Source organism: Coregonus clupeaformis, chromosome 16, assembly GCF_020615455.1.
Source record: "Coregonus clupeaformis isolate EN_2021a chromosome 16, ASM2061545v1, whole genome shotgun sequence".
Classification (NCBI taxonomy): Eukaryota; Metazoa; Chordata; class Actinopteri; order Salmoniformes; family Salmonidae; genus Coregonus; species Coregonus clupeaformis.
Window position 1 is genome coordinate 30,990,633 of NC_059207.1, and position 17,028 is coordinate 31,007,660.

At 43.8% G+C, this 17,028-nt stretch overlaps 1 protein-coding gene across 3 annotated transcripts in view; it reads left to right on the forward strand.

Moving 5' to 3' along the window:
• The first annotated feature begins 6,792 nt into the window (after positions 1 to 6,792).
• Positions 6,793 to 17,028, forward strand: part of LOC121584908 (coronin-1C-A) — a 60,444-nt gene continuing 50,208 nt past the window's right edge. The window contains exon 1 of one of the 3 annotated variants that reach the window (XM_041901151.2): positions 6,793 to 8,968. In XM_041901151.2, the coding sequence (XP_041757085.1) occupies positions 6,880 to 8,968 (2,089 nt within the window). In that variant the 5' untranslated portion in view covers positions 6,793 to 6,879. Of the gene's footprint in view, positions 8,969 to 16,656; positions 16,836 to 17,028 lie in introns of those variants that run through there. The other 2 variants (XM_041901153.2, XM_041901152.1) reach the window with 2 other exon arrangements.

A 17,028-nucleotide genomic window follows, 5' to 3' on the forward strand; every position in this document is an offset into this window, starting at 1 on the left:
AAGATCACAGTGATAGGTTGCTCCAGTTTTTTGTTACCATTTTCTTTTTTTATATTGAAGTATGCAGTAATTTTTTTGTACTGTAATTTTGCTGTAGTTTGAATGCATATTGCACTTTTTTTTTACGTTTGTTAAAATAATGTACTGTATGTGTTTATGAAAATAAATGTTTTTTCATGCTATCACAGTATTACATTTTTCTTCAAAAATAAAAAATGTGGCTTTTGAAAATGTCATAACTCCAAACTACTACTGTTTGAGACAAATTAGATCCAAAAACATAGCCTTTGATCTGCTAATTCACAGACAAACAGTTACACCGCAGGGAGAGGAAGCATGTGGTATCACAATCCGTGCCTTAAAATATATTTAATTTCTCCTGACATTGAACATGAAGTCACAAAGAGAGATGTGGTAATAAATCCTCTCCCAGTGACAGAAGACTGTCTGATTACTATAGACCCACTCTGAGTGATGAAATATTTCATAGAGGGGAGGGGTTGACGTTGCTAAATATTGCTAAGTGCTTGGGTCAAGACTCTGCACGATTGACTGTAGTGGCCCGCATCCTGAAATGGAATTGCATCATAATGCCCCCATCTGTATACCTTGGCAGAAGAGTGGCGTTATAACAGCCAGATTATGTAGCGCTTGGCTGACAGTCCCAGTTTGCATTACATCAATGAAGCACTTTTGCTGCCGGCTCTGGTTCCTCCTGGCCTGTATGGTAGTGTGCGTGTTTAATGATGGACCGTTCTTCATAAAATGGCATGTGTGTGGGGAGGAGGGGAGTGGAGTCATTATTGCATTGCAGCACTGTTATGTGAAAGCCTTTGTTAATACAACATGCTTCTCCTGAGGCTATGTCAGTAGGACTGAAAATGCCATAACAGGGTGAGGTAAACAAGTATCAAAGCTTTTTAGGTTCTATATATACTGAACAAAAATATAAACGCAACATGCAACAATTTACAAGATTTTACTGAATTACAGTTCAAATAAGGAAATCAATCTTGGATCTGTGGATTTCACATGACTGGGCAGGGGCGCAGTCATGGGTGGGCCTGGGAGGGCATAGGCCCACCAACTTGGGCACCAGGCCCACCCACTGGGGAGCCAGTGGGTGGACCCAGCCAATCAGAATTCATTTTTCCCCACAAAATGGCTTTATTACAGACAGAAATACTCCTCAGTTTTATCAGTTGTCCGGGTGGCTGGTCTCAGACGATCCCGCAGGTGAAGAAGCCGGATGTGGATGTCCTGGGCTGGCGTGGTTACACGTGGTTGTGAGGCCAGTTGGACGTACTGCCTAATTCTCTAAAACAACGTTGGAGGCGGCTTATGGTAGAGAAATGAACATTCCATTCTCTGGCAACAGCTCTGGTGGACATTCCTGTAGTCAGCATGCCAATTGCACGCTCCCTCAAAACTTGAGACATCTGTGGCATTATGTTGTGTGACAAAACTGAACATTGTTGAGTGGCCTTTTATTGTCTCCAGCTCAAAATACACCTGTGTAATGATCATGCTGTTTAATCAGCTTCTTGATATGCCACACCTGTCAGGTGGATGGATTATCTTGGCAAAGGAGAAATGTTCACTAACATGGATGTAAACAGATTTGTGCACAACATTTGAGGGAAATAAGCTTTTTGTGCTTATGGAACATTTCTGGGATCTTTTATTTCAGCTCATGAAACATAGGACCAACACTTTACATGTTGCGTTTATATGTTTGTTCAGTATAGTTCACCGAAAACAACAGACTTTGTTATATTTTGCTATTTTTTTTTTTTTTTTTTTTTTTACACTGCCTTAAAACATAAATGAGGTCAGATCTACAGGTAACTGTAACAGTTTAATTTCATTTGAGCTCCATGACAATGTTCTGTGGTGATTTTGATGGGAGGCCGTAAAAGGTGATAAATGTCATCCTTGGTCAGCAAACAGGTTAGCAGTCTCCCTTTGACTCCCTTTGCATTTGGGCCGACTGCCATGCTCACAGATTTCAGAATGGTGGGGGGTGGGTTGTGTTGATGAGGAGTTGGCGTTATAATGCAATGACGCAAACTCCCTAGAGTGTCATATCACACTCTTCAAACACAAACAGGCACCGGTTGCTAGTGGCGTGTTTTGGGGAACTCTGCACAGCACTGGCCCTCAGACTCAATGCTAGCTGGCTGTCGGCTGGGCCTTATTCCCCTGCTCCTGCAGCATATGTTGCTGGTGAATTCTTGGCTGCCATACCTCCCCCTTTGTTTTATTATCTGAGTAAGTATCCTGTTTTGGAAGTTACTATGGAGACCGGGGGGAAAACAGAGACATTTCTCAGCTATTGTTCAGCTCTCTTGCCTCTCTCCTGGTTAGTCAGGGGCCTTGGGTTGCCATTACTGCAGCCATATACTCACAGAGGAGAGGAACTCACCCTGACGCTCTCACACACACGCACATTCTTTCACCCTCTCCCTCTTTAAAACAGTTTTCTGGCGTGTATTCATATGCGGCAGGTCATAGTAGGAGTATGTAAACACAATTGGGTAAGGAAGTCCTCATCTTAACACTCTGTATAGGTTAAGGAGTTCTATAGCTCATGGTGTCAGGATCCGTCTGCTGAGCTAGACCTCTCATGCTGTTCTGAGAAATCATCTCAGCATGAGTTCACAATTAAAGCCTTCTCTGTCTGTGCCCTATTGAATATCACTACAAGTGAAGATCTTTACAGGCCCAGTGCAGTCAAAAATGTGATTATCCTGTGTTTTTATATACATTTCCACACTATGAGGTTGGAATAATATGGTGAAAATGCTGATAATGCCCTTTTAGTGTAAGATCTGTTTGAAATGTCTGCCTGTTTTGGTGGGATGGAGTTTTGGCCTGCCTGGTGATATCACCAGGTGGTAAATTAGTTAACACCAATAAGAAAGAGAGTTCCAAACCTCTCTGCCAATAACAGCTAGTTGTCAGTTTTCCCCTACCCACTCAGACCACTCCCAGACAGTCCTACCAAAATTATTGTTTGAGACATTGCTCTTCGTTAGCAAGCTATTTTTGTTTCTTTTTGTGTAGGCCTATGCTTTGTTACAACTTATCCGAGATTCATTGTGGATGCACTATACCTGACCATGATAAGGGGATATCAGACCTCTAGTTAGGAACAGCTCAATATGTCCAGAATTGGGGTGAAAGGTGCTCTAGAACTCAACATAAACACATCTTGAATGAGTTGATGAGGAGTAAGGCTTTGCATGGTGGATTTACAGATTTTACAGGTCTCAGTGTGTTGTGTATCTCACCACAGTATGGAAATGAGAAACTGGGAGCTTGGCCTTAATTGATAAACCTTGACGAGACACTTATTGTATTAGGCAAATGTGCTGTGACATCACAAGGCTGGAATATAAGCCTCCCTTGCTAGTGCAGTTAAGGGAGGACTCAACATAACCAACAAAGAGTGCGCTGTCAGTCCTGGGAGAGAAATCGGCTGGGAGACAACTAACTGGTGAGTGTCCATCTCACTCTTATACAAACACACACAGGACAGATCAAAACTATATTCAACACCTCACTGTAGTGACTGTAAGGAGCAAGGCCTAATCCTGGCTGCCTCTCCAGTCAGACTGGTCTCATAGACTAGACGTAACATAGTAAATGTAAATCCGGGACACTGAAATTAGTATGATATGTTACATTTGGTATGGTTACATAAGACAGAAGTTTACTTAAGGCAAAAACGAAAAGTAGTGTCATTGGTCGGGGTTGATGGGTGGGCGTATAACGAGGATGTCTAGCAACCCAAAGGTTGCGTGTTCGAATCTGATCACGGACAACATTAGCAATTTATCTAATTAGCAACTTTGCAACTACTTGCTACTTAGCATGTTAGCTTACCCTAACCTTAACCCTTTAACCTAACTCCTAACCTTAACCCCTAGCCTAGCTAACGTTAGCCACCTAGCTAATGTTAGCCACAACAAATGTGTTTTTTGTTGTTGTTTTTTTTAACATATTTACGAATTGCAATTCGTAACATATTGTACGAATTGCAATTTGTAACATATCATATGAAATGGATGATGGACATCCACAAATGAATACATACCAAACGAAACGTAACATAACATACTAATTGGAGTGTCATTGTTTTACATTTTACTGTGTTACATCTACTCCTGAATCCAGGTTGCTCCAGTCAGCTTACCAGAGTGCTGGGAATGGGTAGCCTACTGTAAGCTGCCTTTATTCAGGATGCTACTGTAAGACTAGAATATATTTTTTGCATGTGCTTCCTGGCTTGATGTTGGTTTGAGTTCCCTTTACTCAGGGTGTATTGGAGCAGCAGAGCACAAGGCGATCAAGTGATCTGCCTTGGGTGTTACGGCAGAAGGGTGCAGGACAATGGGGTAGTTGTAGCCAGGGATGGGTTGCCTTGAGGCAGGGGGTCCTCCTCATGGTGCTGATGGGGCCTGCAGGACTCTCAGGAGTCTGAGTTGAGGGAGATTTTAGGGTGAGCCTTTGTAGTACAGTGTTCACATGACTGGTGTGGAATGGTAAGGGGGAAAAAATTCATACAGGAATTATTTTATACAGTCTACAGGAGTTCAGTTTAGCTGTGACTCCATAGTGAGTTTGATGTACAGTGCCAAAGATGTAGACACAACCAAGTCTGGAACCTCACCTGTCTCTCTCTCTCTCTAGAGGAAAAATAATGGTAGGCTACACTTCTTATCTTCATTTCAGCTACAATACTGGAATTAGAGCTGAGTGATATATAATGTATATACCATGTAATGTAAACATGTATTTCAACATTTTGATATATTGTAATTTCACACATTTTCATTTCAAATTGCATGCATACAAGCACAGAGAATTCAATGTTTTTTCAACATGTTTGTATTTCTACACAGCGAGTGACTGTTAGATAAGATGTTCCCACCCAGTCATGTCTCTGTCTGTCTGGTAAATGTTCAGCAGTCATATGATAAGGAAGCAGCAGCCACACCAGTGATAGACAGGGAGAGAAGAGAAAGGGGCATTGACAGGAAACAGACTCTTGTTCTAGAGCTCTGTCCATTGTGCTTCATTATTTTCTCTGCTTACCACTGCAGTTCAGTGTGAGGAAAATTAGCTCTATAACATGGCGGACAAACTGACATACTCTAGCAACAGGAGTGAAGGCCTAGATCACTTATGGGTAGCTCTTGGACGTAGTCATGCGCAAGCAACTAAAAACATAGCTAAACACACAAGAAACAAACACCAGATATACTTTTAAGATTGTTAATTCCCCTACAACAGCCTGCTAAGTAGCAATGGATGGAATACTGGAATAACAAAGGGAAAAGCAAAATGTATAAGCAGTAGGTTATTGTATGAAAATCCTGCTTTAAAATATGTGAAATACAGTATTGGATTTCTGCCGTTCATTTATAGAGTAGGTCAATTACTATTAGTGAGAGCAAATATCCGGTGATGGGTTGACTTGCCACAATCGAACAAAAATAACTTAATCCATTCTTGGGAAAGCCATTTTGTTAAGAAAAGGCAGACCATAGTCTCCAGCAACTTTATCAAAAACTTCATAAACTCCCAAAGAGTGAGAGAGGAAATTTTTTCAGTGTGGCTTTAGAGATTGAATCGCCTTATGTGCCTCATCTGCAGTCAAATCAGGTTTCCCTCTGACCATCTAAGAACCTGGAATCAAAGGGCTATGTCCTGCATTCTGTCCACCATACTATTAAATGTTAATTCAGGATTATCTAATTGCTTTGTTAGGCTGCTGTTTCATTCACTAATGTCCTACCTCCACATTTACATACATCAGAATTTGACAATCCTGGCTAAGGTCCTACATGCTGACTGCTGACATGATCATCCCAGAGGGAAAATGAGGGAGGTATCAGTTCAATCTTGTGACTCCAATGTATTTTTCTTAAGTTGACCCAATACGGGTTAACATTGCAAGAACATGAACAATCAATGTGGTCTAGAGTGAATGTGGTCATAAGACATTTAGCCAGAGCAGACCATGTAAATGGCTTCTGTTTAGTGTGACTTTCTGCTCTCCTTTAGCTCCCATAATGTCATAGTGGTATATAATGTCTACACTTGTGTCTACACCTTATCAGATTTGAGCTATTTCACAATAAATGAATCTGGCTTTGTGCCTGATATCTGATTACACTGCTCATTTTCCTGTCTCTACCTCATGTTTCCAGCTGATGTTTCCACCTCTGCCAGTTCTCAGTGGGACATGTATTTAATCATACACTCCGCTGTGAAAGAAAGAGATGGAGAGACTGGATGTGGGAGAGCAGGGCACAGTGTCTACAGTTAGATAAACGCTGCTGGACTGGCATGCCAAAGACAGTTGCAGACTGCTACTTAAGAGTGAGGATGGTAACGGCTTGTCTTTCTCCACAGACTAGCATGGGGCAGAATCAAGATAAAGTGGAGGGGGATGAACAGGCCAGCAGTGGAGGAACGGAGGAGAGGGGGCCCTGCCCCGACCTGGGGGATGCAGGTGGGGACACGGGCGGCGCCATGGAGGGAGGAACCCCCTGTGAGGAGGCCGGTAATGCCAGGGAGGATCCAGGGAAAGCAGCCGCTGAGAGTCTGTATGAAGGCCCGGGCGGGGAGCCAACAACCCATTCGGCAGAGAAAAACCTAAGCACTCAGAAAAGGGTGAGTCCTTCCATGGAGGGGGGGTTGAGGGAGGAAGGGGCTGGAGGAGAGGAGGGAGGCAGGACTGCTGTACTGACTCCACAGGATCCGGACAATAGCCAGAGCCCAGAGAGTCACACACAGAGTGAGGAGAAGGCCAGAATACCCAGACAATCCACCCAAAACCTGAGCGAGAAGGAGGGTAAAACTGCCAAGATGTACCGTCGAGATGAGAGAACAGCTTCACACCAGAAAAAACAAGAAGAAAACCTCTGCTCTGCTTTAGAGGAAGTTACTGGGGAGACATACAATCCAGCTGTGGATAAAACTGATGGCACTGTTTCAATGGGTGAGGCCACCACGGAATACAAGAAGGAGGGTTCTGTAAAAGTTGGCAAGGGTGGGACTAATATGGGAACTACTGATGACGTCACTCAAGAGCGAGGAAGAAAGAAGTTGCCTGTTCAGGAAGACCAGGAAATGAAAATGAAAAATGGAACCTCAGAGGCAGTTGAAGATGAAGACACCAAGTGCACTGATGGAGCTGTAGGCGGTTTGAGAGAACTAAAAGGTCCCTATAAGACTAAACGTCAATCATCATTGAAAAAGACCAAAGGGGAAATGTGTCTGTCAGTTGTGGGTGGGAACTTGAACCATGACCATCCAACAGTGGGACAGGTAAAGCCACATGAAGATGAAAACAAAGGTGACATTGAGAAAGAGAATAAAGTGTCAGAGGCAGCAAGGTGTGACATCAAGCCTGGCCGGAATGACAATCACAAACAAAGTGAGCTGGAAGGGACAGGATCCCCTACAACTGACCCTCCCATTCAAGGGGACGAAGAAGACTTGCCCATTGTGCCTACAGTAGGGCCAAGCTCTATTTTGGAGAAGCTACTGAAAAGAAACAAAAGTGAGGCGTCTCCAGATCTCTCCAAAGTTAGAAAGGTGGTGTCAAGGGACCAGTCTGATGATCATGACCAGCTGAAAACCGCTGAGACAAAGCCTCATCCACAGGGTGTTGCGACAGGGGCCATACCAACACCAATATCAGCCGTGAAGGAAACTAAACCAAAACCTGCCGTAATGAAAACATCAAAATCATCCGCTGATATTGCAAAGACAGCTCCATCAGATAAAAATATCCCTGGATTACAGTGCGATATTGAGGAGGAAACCATAATGTCATCATCCTCTGTATGTACAACAGAGAGACCCCCTAGAGTGGAAGTTAACACTAAGCCCTGCCATGAGGAGGATCATCCACAAAGTCTGACAAAGAGTGAGCAGGCAGGAAAAACTGCTCAGGACTCCACAGATATAATCTGTCTACCAGCTTCACCTCTAGTGACTGGATCTGTCACAGAGAGAGAAGCGAGGACATCCTCACCAATGGATGAGGCTGACTGTAAAGGTTCAGAGCAGGACTCAGCAACAACAGTTGCCTCACCCCAAAACGAGGGGAAGACGATGGGAAATACACTCCCAGCTGAAACCCAGTCACCAGAGCGCTCACAGAGTCTACCTGTTGAGGGCAGGCCATCCTCTAGGAGTGATGTCATTGTCATCCCAGAAAAACCTGCATCTTCCTCAGTGTCTGAGGTCATCACTGAGTCTATGGAGTCTATGTCCTGCAACAAAGAGGATGATCAAACCACAGAGCCCCTGCCTTTGCACAACATAGATGAATCACCCAGCACTATCACTGTCACTGAGATTCCTCCACCACAACCAGAAAATACCACTGTGGGGAAGACAACACCTAGCCTATGCACCTCAGAGGCCTTGCATGATGATTCTCTGGAGGAGGCGAAGACCATGAAGGACCCTCCTCAAATAACAGACATCCCAGTTGTAGTGATAGAGGCTACCCTGGCCTCGGTAGGAACTGGGATGGCTCGATCAGAAGAAAGCCAAGAGAGTATGGATAATCAGAACAAAGATGAGAAGCTTCAGTCTCAAAATGAGACTTTAAAAACAGAACCTGTGTCACAGCAAGTCACAGAGAGCACCACTGCAGTACACCGTGATGAAAAGTCTACCCAGGACAAGGACGAAACTGCCTCCGAGAGTGACAAACACCAGGATACTCTTAAATCGAGGCCTGTTTCTGAACTCATAAAGGAGAACATTCTACTACAAGAAAAGCTGAAGCATCCGGATTTGACAAAGCCATTGGAAGCAAAGCCTGATTGGGTTTCGGAGCAAGCCCAGTCTGTGAAGGTGGCTCAAATGTTGGCGGCTTTTGACTTCCCCAAGAAATCCCCAGAGAAGGCACTAGAGAGGAAACCATCTGTGAGAAAAGGTAGGAGCTTTACAAGTTATCATCTGAAATGTGCATTATATGACAGCCTACTGTAAGTGGGGATGAATAAAGATACCAGGGCACCATGTGCATGAATCAGAAATGTACAGTGGTGGAAAAAGTACCCAACTGTCATACTTGAGTAAAAGTAAAGATGCCTTTTAATAGAAAATGACTCAAGTGAAAGTCACCCAGTAAAATACTACTACTACAAAAGTATTTGGTTTTAAATATACTTAAGTATCAAAAGTATAAATCAATTCACATTCCTTATATTATGAAAACCAGAGCACGATTTTCTTGTTATTTTAATTTACGGATAACCAGGGGCACACTCCAACACTCAGACAATTTACAAACAAAGCATTTGTGTTTAGTGAGTATGCCAGATCAGAGGCAGTAGGGATGACCAGGGATGTTCTCTTGATAAGTGTGTGAATTTGACAATTTTCCTGTCCTGCTAAGCAATGAAAATGTAATGTGTACTTTTGGATGTCAGGGAAAATGCATGGAGTATAAAAAGTACATTATTTTCTTTAGGAATGTAGAGGAGTAAAAAGTTGCCAAAAATATGAATAGTAAAGTACAAAAATGACTTAAGTCACAATACTTTAAAGTACTACTTAAGTACTTTATACCATTGGAAATATATATTTGAAAGATTTCTATGCTGAAAGTAGTCCAAAATATAAATATATACTACCAGTCAAAAGTTTGGACACACCTACTCATTCAAGGGTTTTTCTTTATTTTTACTATTTTTTACATTGTAGAACAATAGTGAAGACATCCAAACTATGAAATAACACATATGGAATCATGTAGTAACCAAAAAAGGGTTAAACAAATCAAAATATTTTAAATTTGAGATTCTTCAAATAGCCACCCTTTGCCTTGATGACAGCTTTGCACACTCTTGGCATTCTCTCAACCAGCTTCATGAGGTAGTCACCTGGAATGCATTTCAATTAACAGGTGTGCCTTCTTAAAAGTTAATTTGTGGAATTTCTTTCCTTAATGCGTTTGAGCCAATCAGTTGTGTTGTGACAAGATAGGGGGGTTTCTTCAAGTGCAGTTGCAAAAACCATCAAGCGCTATGATGAAACTGGCTCTCATGAGGACCGTCACAGGAATGGAAGACCCAGAGTTACCTCTACTGCAGAGGATAAGTTCATTAGAGTTACCAGCCTCAGAAATTGCAGCCCAAATAAATGCTTCACAGAGTTCAAGTCACAGACACATCTCAACATTAACTGTTCAGAGAGGACTGTGTGAATCGGGCCTTCGTGGTCGAATTGCTGCAAAGAAACCACTACTAAAGGACACCAATAATAAGAAGAGACCTGCTTGGACCAAGAAACACGAGCAATGGACATTAGACCGGTGGAAATCTGTCCTGTGGTCTGGAGTCCAAATTTGAGATTTTTGGTTCAAACTGCTGTGTCTTTGTGAGATGCGTGTTGGTGAACGGATTATCTCCGGATGTGTAGTTCCCACCGTAAAGCATGGAGGAGGAGGTGTTATGGTGTGGGATGCTTTGCTGGTGACACTGTCAGTGATTTATTTAGAATTGAAGGCACACTTAACCAGCATGGCTACCACAGTGATACGCCATCCCATCTGGTTTGGGCTTAGTGGGACTATCATTTGTTTTTCAACAGGACAATGACCCAACACACCTCCAGGCTGTGTCAGGGCTATTTTACCAAGAAGGAGAGTGATGGAGTGCTGCATCAGATGACCTGGCCTCCACAATCCCCCGACCTCAACTCAATTGAGATGGTTTGGGATAAGTTGGACCGCAGAGTGAAGGAAAAGCAGCCAACAAGTGCTCAGCATATGTGGGAACTCCTTCAAGATGTTGGAAAAGAATTCCAGGTGAAGCTGGTTGAGAAAATGCCAAGAGTGTGCAAAGCTGTCAAGGCAAAGGGTGGCTATTTGAAGAATCTCAAATGTAAAATACACTGCTCAAAACACTAAAATAACACATCCTAGATCTGAATGAATGAAATAATCTTATTAAATACTTTTTTCTTTACATAGTTGAATGTGCTGACAACAAAATCACACAAAATATTATCAATGGAAATCAAATTTATCAACCCATGGAGGTCTGGATTTGGAGTCACCCTCAAAATTAAAGTGGAAAACCACACTACAGGCTGATCCAACTTTGATGTAATGTCCTTAAAACAAGTCAAAATGAGGCTCAGTAGTGTGTGTGGCCTCCCTACAACGCCTGGGCATGCTCCTGATGAGGTGGCGGATGGTCTCCTGAGGGATCTCCTCCCAGACCTGGACTAAAGCATCCGCCAACTCCTGGACAGTCTGTGGTGCAACGTGGCGTTGGTGGATGGAGCGAGACATGATGTCCCAGATGTGCTCAATTGGATTCAGGTCTGGGGAACGGGCGGGCCAGTCCATAGCATCAATACCTTCCTCTTGCAGGAACTGCTGACACACTCCAGCCACATGAGGTCTAGCATTGTCTTGCATTAGGAGGAACCCAGGGCCAACCGCACCAGCATATGGTCTCACAAGGGGTCTGAGGATCTCATCTCGGTACCTAATGGCAGTCAGGCTACCGCTGGCGAGCATATGGAGGGCTGTGCGGCCCCCCCCAAAGAAATGCCACCTCACACCATGACTGACCCACCGCCAAACCGGTCATGCTGGAGGATGTTGCAGGCAGCAGAACGTTCTCCACGGCGTCTCCAGACTCTGTCACGTGCTCAGTGTGAACCTGCTTTCATCTGTGAAGAGCACAGGGCGCCAGTGGCAAATTTGCCAATCTTGGTGTTCTCTGGCAAATGCCAAACGTCCTGCACGGTGTTGGGCTGTAAGCACAACCCCCACCTGTGGATGTCGGGCCCTCATACCACCCTCATGGAGTCTGTTTCTGACCGTTTGAGCAGACACATGCACATTTGTGGCCTGCTGGAGGTCATTTTGCAGGGCTCTGGCAGTGCTCCTCCTGCTCCTCCTTGCACAAAGGCGGAGGTAGCAGTCCTGCTGCTGGGTTGTTGCCCTCCTACGGCCTCCTCCACGTCTCCTGATGTACTGGCCTGTCCTGGTAGTGCCTCCATGCTCTGGACACTACGCTGACAGACACAGCAAACCTTCTTGCCACAGCTCGCATTGATGTGCCATCCTGGATGAGCTGCACTACCTGAGCCACTTGTGTGGGTTGTAGACTCCGTCTCGTGCTACCACTAGAGTGAAAGCACTGACAGCATTCAAAAGTGACCAAAACATCAGCCAGGAAGCATAGGAACTGAGAAGTGGTCTGTGGTCACCACCTGCTAAACCAGTCCTTTATTGGGGGGTGTCTTGCTAATTGCCTATAATTTCCACCTGTTGTCTATTCCATTTGCACAACAGCATGTGAAATTTATTGTCAATTAGTGTTGCTTCCTAAGTGGACAGTTTGATTTCACAGAAGTGTGATTGACTTGGAGTTACATTGTGTTGTTTAAGTGTTCCCTTTATTTTTTTGAGCAGTGTATATTTTGATTTGTTTAACACTTTTTTGGTTACTACATGATTCCATATGTGTTATTTCATAGTTCTGATGTCTTCACTTATTCTACAATGTAAAAATAAAGAAAAACCCTTGAATGAGTAGGTGTCCAAACTTTTGACTGGTATTGTGTGTATATGTATGTGTGTGTGTGTGTGTGTGTGTGTGTGTGTGTGTATATATATACATACACACAGTGAGGGGGAAAAAGTATTTGATCCCCTGCTGATTTTTGTACGTTTGCCCACTGACAAAGACATGATCAGTATATAATTTTAATGGTAGGTTTATTTGAACAGTGAGAGACAGAATGACAACAAAAAAATCCAGAAAAACGCATGACAAAAATTTTATAAATTGATTTGCATTTTAATAAGGGAAATAAGTATTTGACCCCTCTGCAAAACATGACTTAGTACTTGGTGGCAAAACCCTTGTTGGCAATCACAGAGGTCAGATGTTTCTTGTAGTTGGCCACCAGGTTTGCACACATCTCAGGAGGAATTTTGTTCCACTCCTCTTTGCAGATCTTCTCCAAGTCATTAAGGTTTTGAGGCTGACGTTTGGCAACTCGAACCTTCAGCTCCCTCCACAGATTTTCTATGGGATTAAGGTCTGGAGACTGGCTAAGCCACTCCAGGACCTTAATGTGCTTCTTCTTGAGCCACTCCTTTGTTGCCTTGGCCGTGTGTTTTGGGTCATTGTCTTGCTGGAATACCCATCCACGACCTAATTTCAAGGAAGGAGGTTCTCACCCAAGATTTGACAATGCATGGCCCCGTCCATCATCCCTTTGATGCAGGGAAGTTGTCCTGTCCCCTTAGCAGAAAAACACCCCCAAAGCATAATGTTTCCACCTCCATGTTTGACGGTGGGGATGGTGTTCTTGGGGTCATAGGCAGCATTCCTCCTCCTCCAAACACGGCGAGTTGATGCCAAAGAGCTCGATTTTGGTCTCATCTGACCACAACACTTTCACCCAGTTCTCCTCTGAATCATTCAGATGTTCATTGGCAAACTTCAGACGGCCCTGTATATGTGCTTTCTTGAGCAGGGGGACCTTGCGGGCACTGCAGGATTTCAGTCCTTCACGGCGTAGTGTGTTACCAATTGTTTTCTTGGTGACTATGGTCCCAGCTGCCTTGAGATCATTGACAAGATCCTCCCGTGTAGTTCTGGGCTGATTCCTCACCGTTCTCATGATCATTGCAACTCCACGAGGTGAGATCTTGCATGGAGCCCCAGGCCAAGGGAGATTGACAGTTATTTTGTGTTTCTTCCATTTGCGAATAATCGCACCAACTGTTGTCACCTTCTCACCAAGCTGCTTGGCGATGGTCTTGTAGCCCATTCCAGCCTTGTGTAGGTCTACAATCTTGTCCCTGACATCCTTGGAGAGCTCTTTGGTCTTGGCCATGGTGGAGAGTTTGGAATCTGATTGATTGCTTCTGTGGACAGGTGTCTTTTATATAGGTAACAAGCTGAGATTAGGAGCACTCCCTTTAAGAGTGTGCTCCTAATCTCAGCTCGTTACCTGTATAAAAGACACCTGGGAGCCAGAAATCTTTCTGATTGAGAGGGGGTCAAATACTTATTTCCCTCCATTAAAATGCAATTCAATTTATAACATTTTTGACATGCATTTTTCTGGATTTTTTTTGTTATTCTGTCTCTCACTGTTCAAATAAACCTACCATTAAAATTATAGACTAATAATTTATTTGTCAGTGGGCAAACGTACAAAATCAGCAGGGGATCAAAAACGTTTTTCCCTCACTGTATATATAGTGTGTGTGTGTGTGTGTGTGTGTGTGTGTGTAATATATAAAAAAATATATCTTACTTAGTTATGCGATGTATCCCAATCCCCTCAGATTTACCTTCATCTAGTGGGCCTAAACAACGAGGCTCGGGGAAACATTTTGGTGTGCTGATAGGGTAAAGCTGTTATTTGTAATAGTTGTAGAATGTGGCTTATTCCACTATGTGTGGTTGTAAAATGATGCCATCTTGTGGTAACTAGAATAAAGAAAGTCCGGAGGAGATTTATATATATATATATATACACTGCTCAAAAAAATAAAGGGAACACTAAAATAACACATCCTAGATCTGAATGAATTATATAATCGTATTAAATACTTTTTTCTTTACATAGTTGAATGTGCTGACAACAAAATCACACAAAAATTATCAATGGAAATCAAATTTATCAACCCATGGAGGTCTGGATTTGGAGTCACCCTCAAAATTAAAGTGGAAAACCACACTACAGGCTGATCCAACTTTGATGTAATGTCCTTAAAACAAGTCAAAATGAGGCTCAGTAGTGTGTGTGGCCTCCACGTGCCTGTATGACCTCCCTACAACGCCTGGGAATGCTCCTGATGAGGTGGCGGATGGTCTCCTGAGGGATCTCCTCCCAGACCTGGACTAAAGCATCCGCCAACTCCTGGACAGTCTGTGGTGCAACGTGGCATTGGTGGATGGAGCGAGACATGATGTCCCAGATGTGCTCAATTGGATTCAGGTCTGGGGAACGGGCGGGACAGTCCATAGCATCAATGCCTTCCTCTTGCAGGAACTGCTGACACACTCCAGCCACATGAGGTCTAGCATTGTCTTGCATTAGGAGGAACCCAGGTCCAACCGCACCAGCATATGGTCTCACAAGGGGTCTGAGGATCTCATCTCGGTACCTAATGGCAGTCAGGCTACCTCTGGCAAGCACATGGAGGGCTGTGCGGCCCCCCAAAGAAATGCCACCCCACACCATGACTGACCCACCGCCAAACCGGTCATGCTGGAGGATGTTGCAGGCAGCAGAACGTTCTCCACGGCGTCTCCAGACTCTGTCACGTCTGTCACGTGCTCAGTGTGAACCTGCTTTCATCTGTGAAGAGCACAGGGCGCCAGTGGCGAATTTGCCAATCTTGGTGTTCTCTGGCAAATGCCAAACATCCTGCACGGTGTTGGGCTGTAAGCACAACCCCCCACCTGTGGACGTCGGGCCCTCATACCACCCTCATGGAGTCTGTTTCTGACCGTCTGAGCAGACACATGCACATTTGTGGCCTGCTGGAGGTCATTTTGCAGGGCTCTGGCAGTGCTCCTCCTGCTCCTCCTTGCACAAAGGCGGAGGTAGCAGTCCTGCTGCTGGGTTGTTGCCCTCCTACGGCCTCCTCCACGTCTCCTGATGTACTGGCCTGTCTCCTGGTAGCGCCTCCATGCTCTGGACACTATGCTGACAGACACAGCAAACCTTCTTGCCACAGCTCGCATTGATGTGCCATCCTGGATGAGCTGCACTACCTGAGCCACTTGTGTGGGTTGTAGACTCCGTCTCATGCTACCACTAGAGTGAAAGCACCGCCAGCATTCAAAAGTGACCAAAACATCAGCCAGGAAGCATAGGAACTGAGAAGTAGTCTGTGGTCACCACATGCAAAACCAGTGCTTTATTGGGGGTGTCTTGCTAATTGCCTATAATTTCCACCTGTTGTCTATTCCATTTGCACAGAAGCATGTGAAATGTATTGTCAATCAGTGTTGCTTCCTAAGTGGACAGTTTGATTTCACAGAAATATGATTGACTTAGAGTTACATTGTGTTGTTTAAGTGTTCCCTTAATTTTTTTGAGCAGTTTAATATTTTTTTTTATTTTTTGTATTTTACCCCCCTTTCTCTACCCAATTTCGATCTTCAATTCATGATCAATTAAATCTAATAGCTAAAATACCTCAACATTTGTCAACAGCTGCAGAGGTAGCAGTTATAGAAACACAACAGTACACTGACCTCTTTCCCTTTTGAGTCTGGATGACATTTGCATAGGCACAGTGACATTTTATAAGGGACAGTGCAGCAACCACTCCCATGCCTTCAAATTTTACACATCTGCCATTAAAAGAAAAGTTAGAGGGGGAATTATGTCAATGGTTTTTGCTCTTCAAGTTTCTGATTTTCAAGGCGTTCACATTTATCACATTGAAACAATATACAGTATGCTGTTTATTATTATTATTATTATTATTATTATTATTATTATTATAATATAGAAAATATAATTGGATTTCCTTTTTATATTCCCTGTTTGACCGCTAGGTTTTATGGGTATTATGACACCACTGTGGGGGCTCTAGTCCAAAAATGCCTGGCCAAGCCATAGCTGAGGCGGGGAATGGCAATAGGGGGAGGGCGTTGTAACCGGTGCAGCAGTGACAGTGGAAAAGAGAGCACAGGCGAGTTGTCAGCGGCTTCAGCGTGGTGGATTCAGTTCGTTAAACGTCGGCAGTCCTATTTGAGAGAATTCAGCAGTCAGGGATATTTTTTACTTTGATCTGTAAGGTAGGTTTTGTTTTTTATCTTTACTAATATTGTACACACATTTAGCGACATTCCTGCTTGGTTGATTGTATTCAACTGTGCCGTCTGAGCTTTAGTTAAGTAATGTTAGCGAGGCAATTGCTTGGATTGATTTAAGAAAGCTAGCTAGCTAGTACAGTTAACGTTGCCTAGCTGAATTGGGATAGCCACGTTT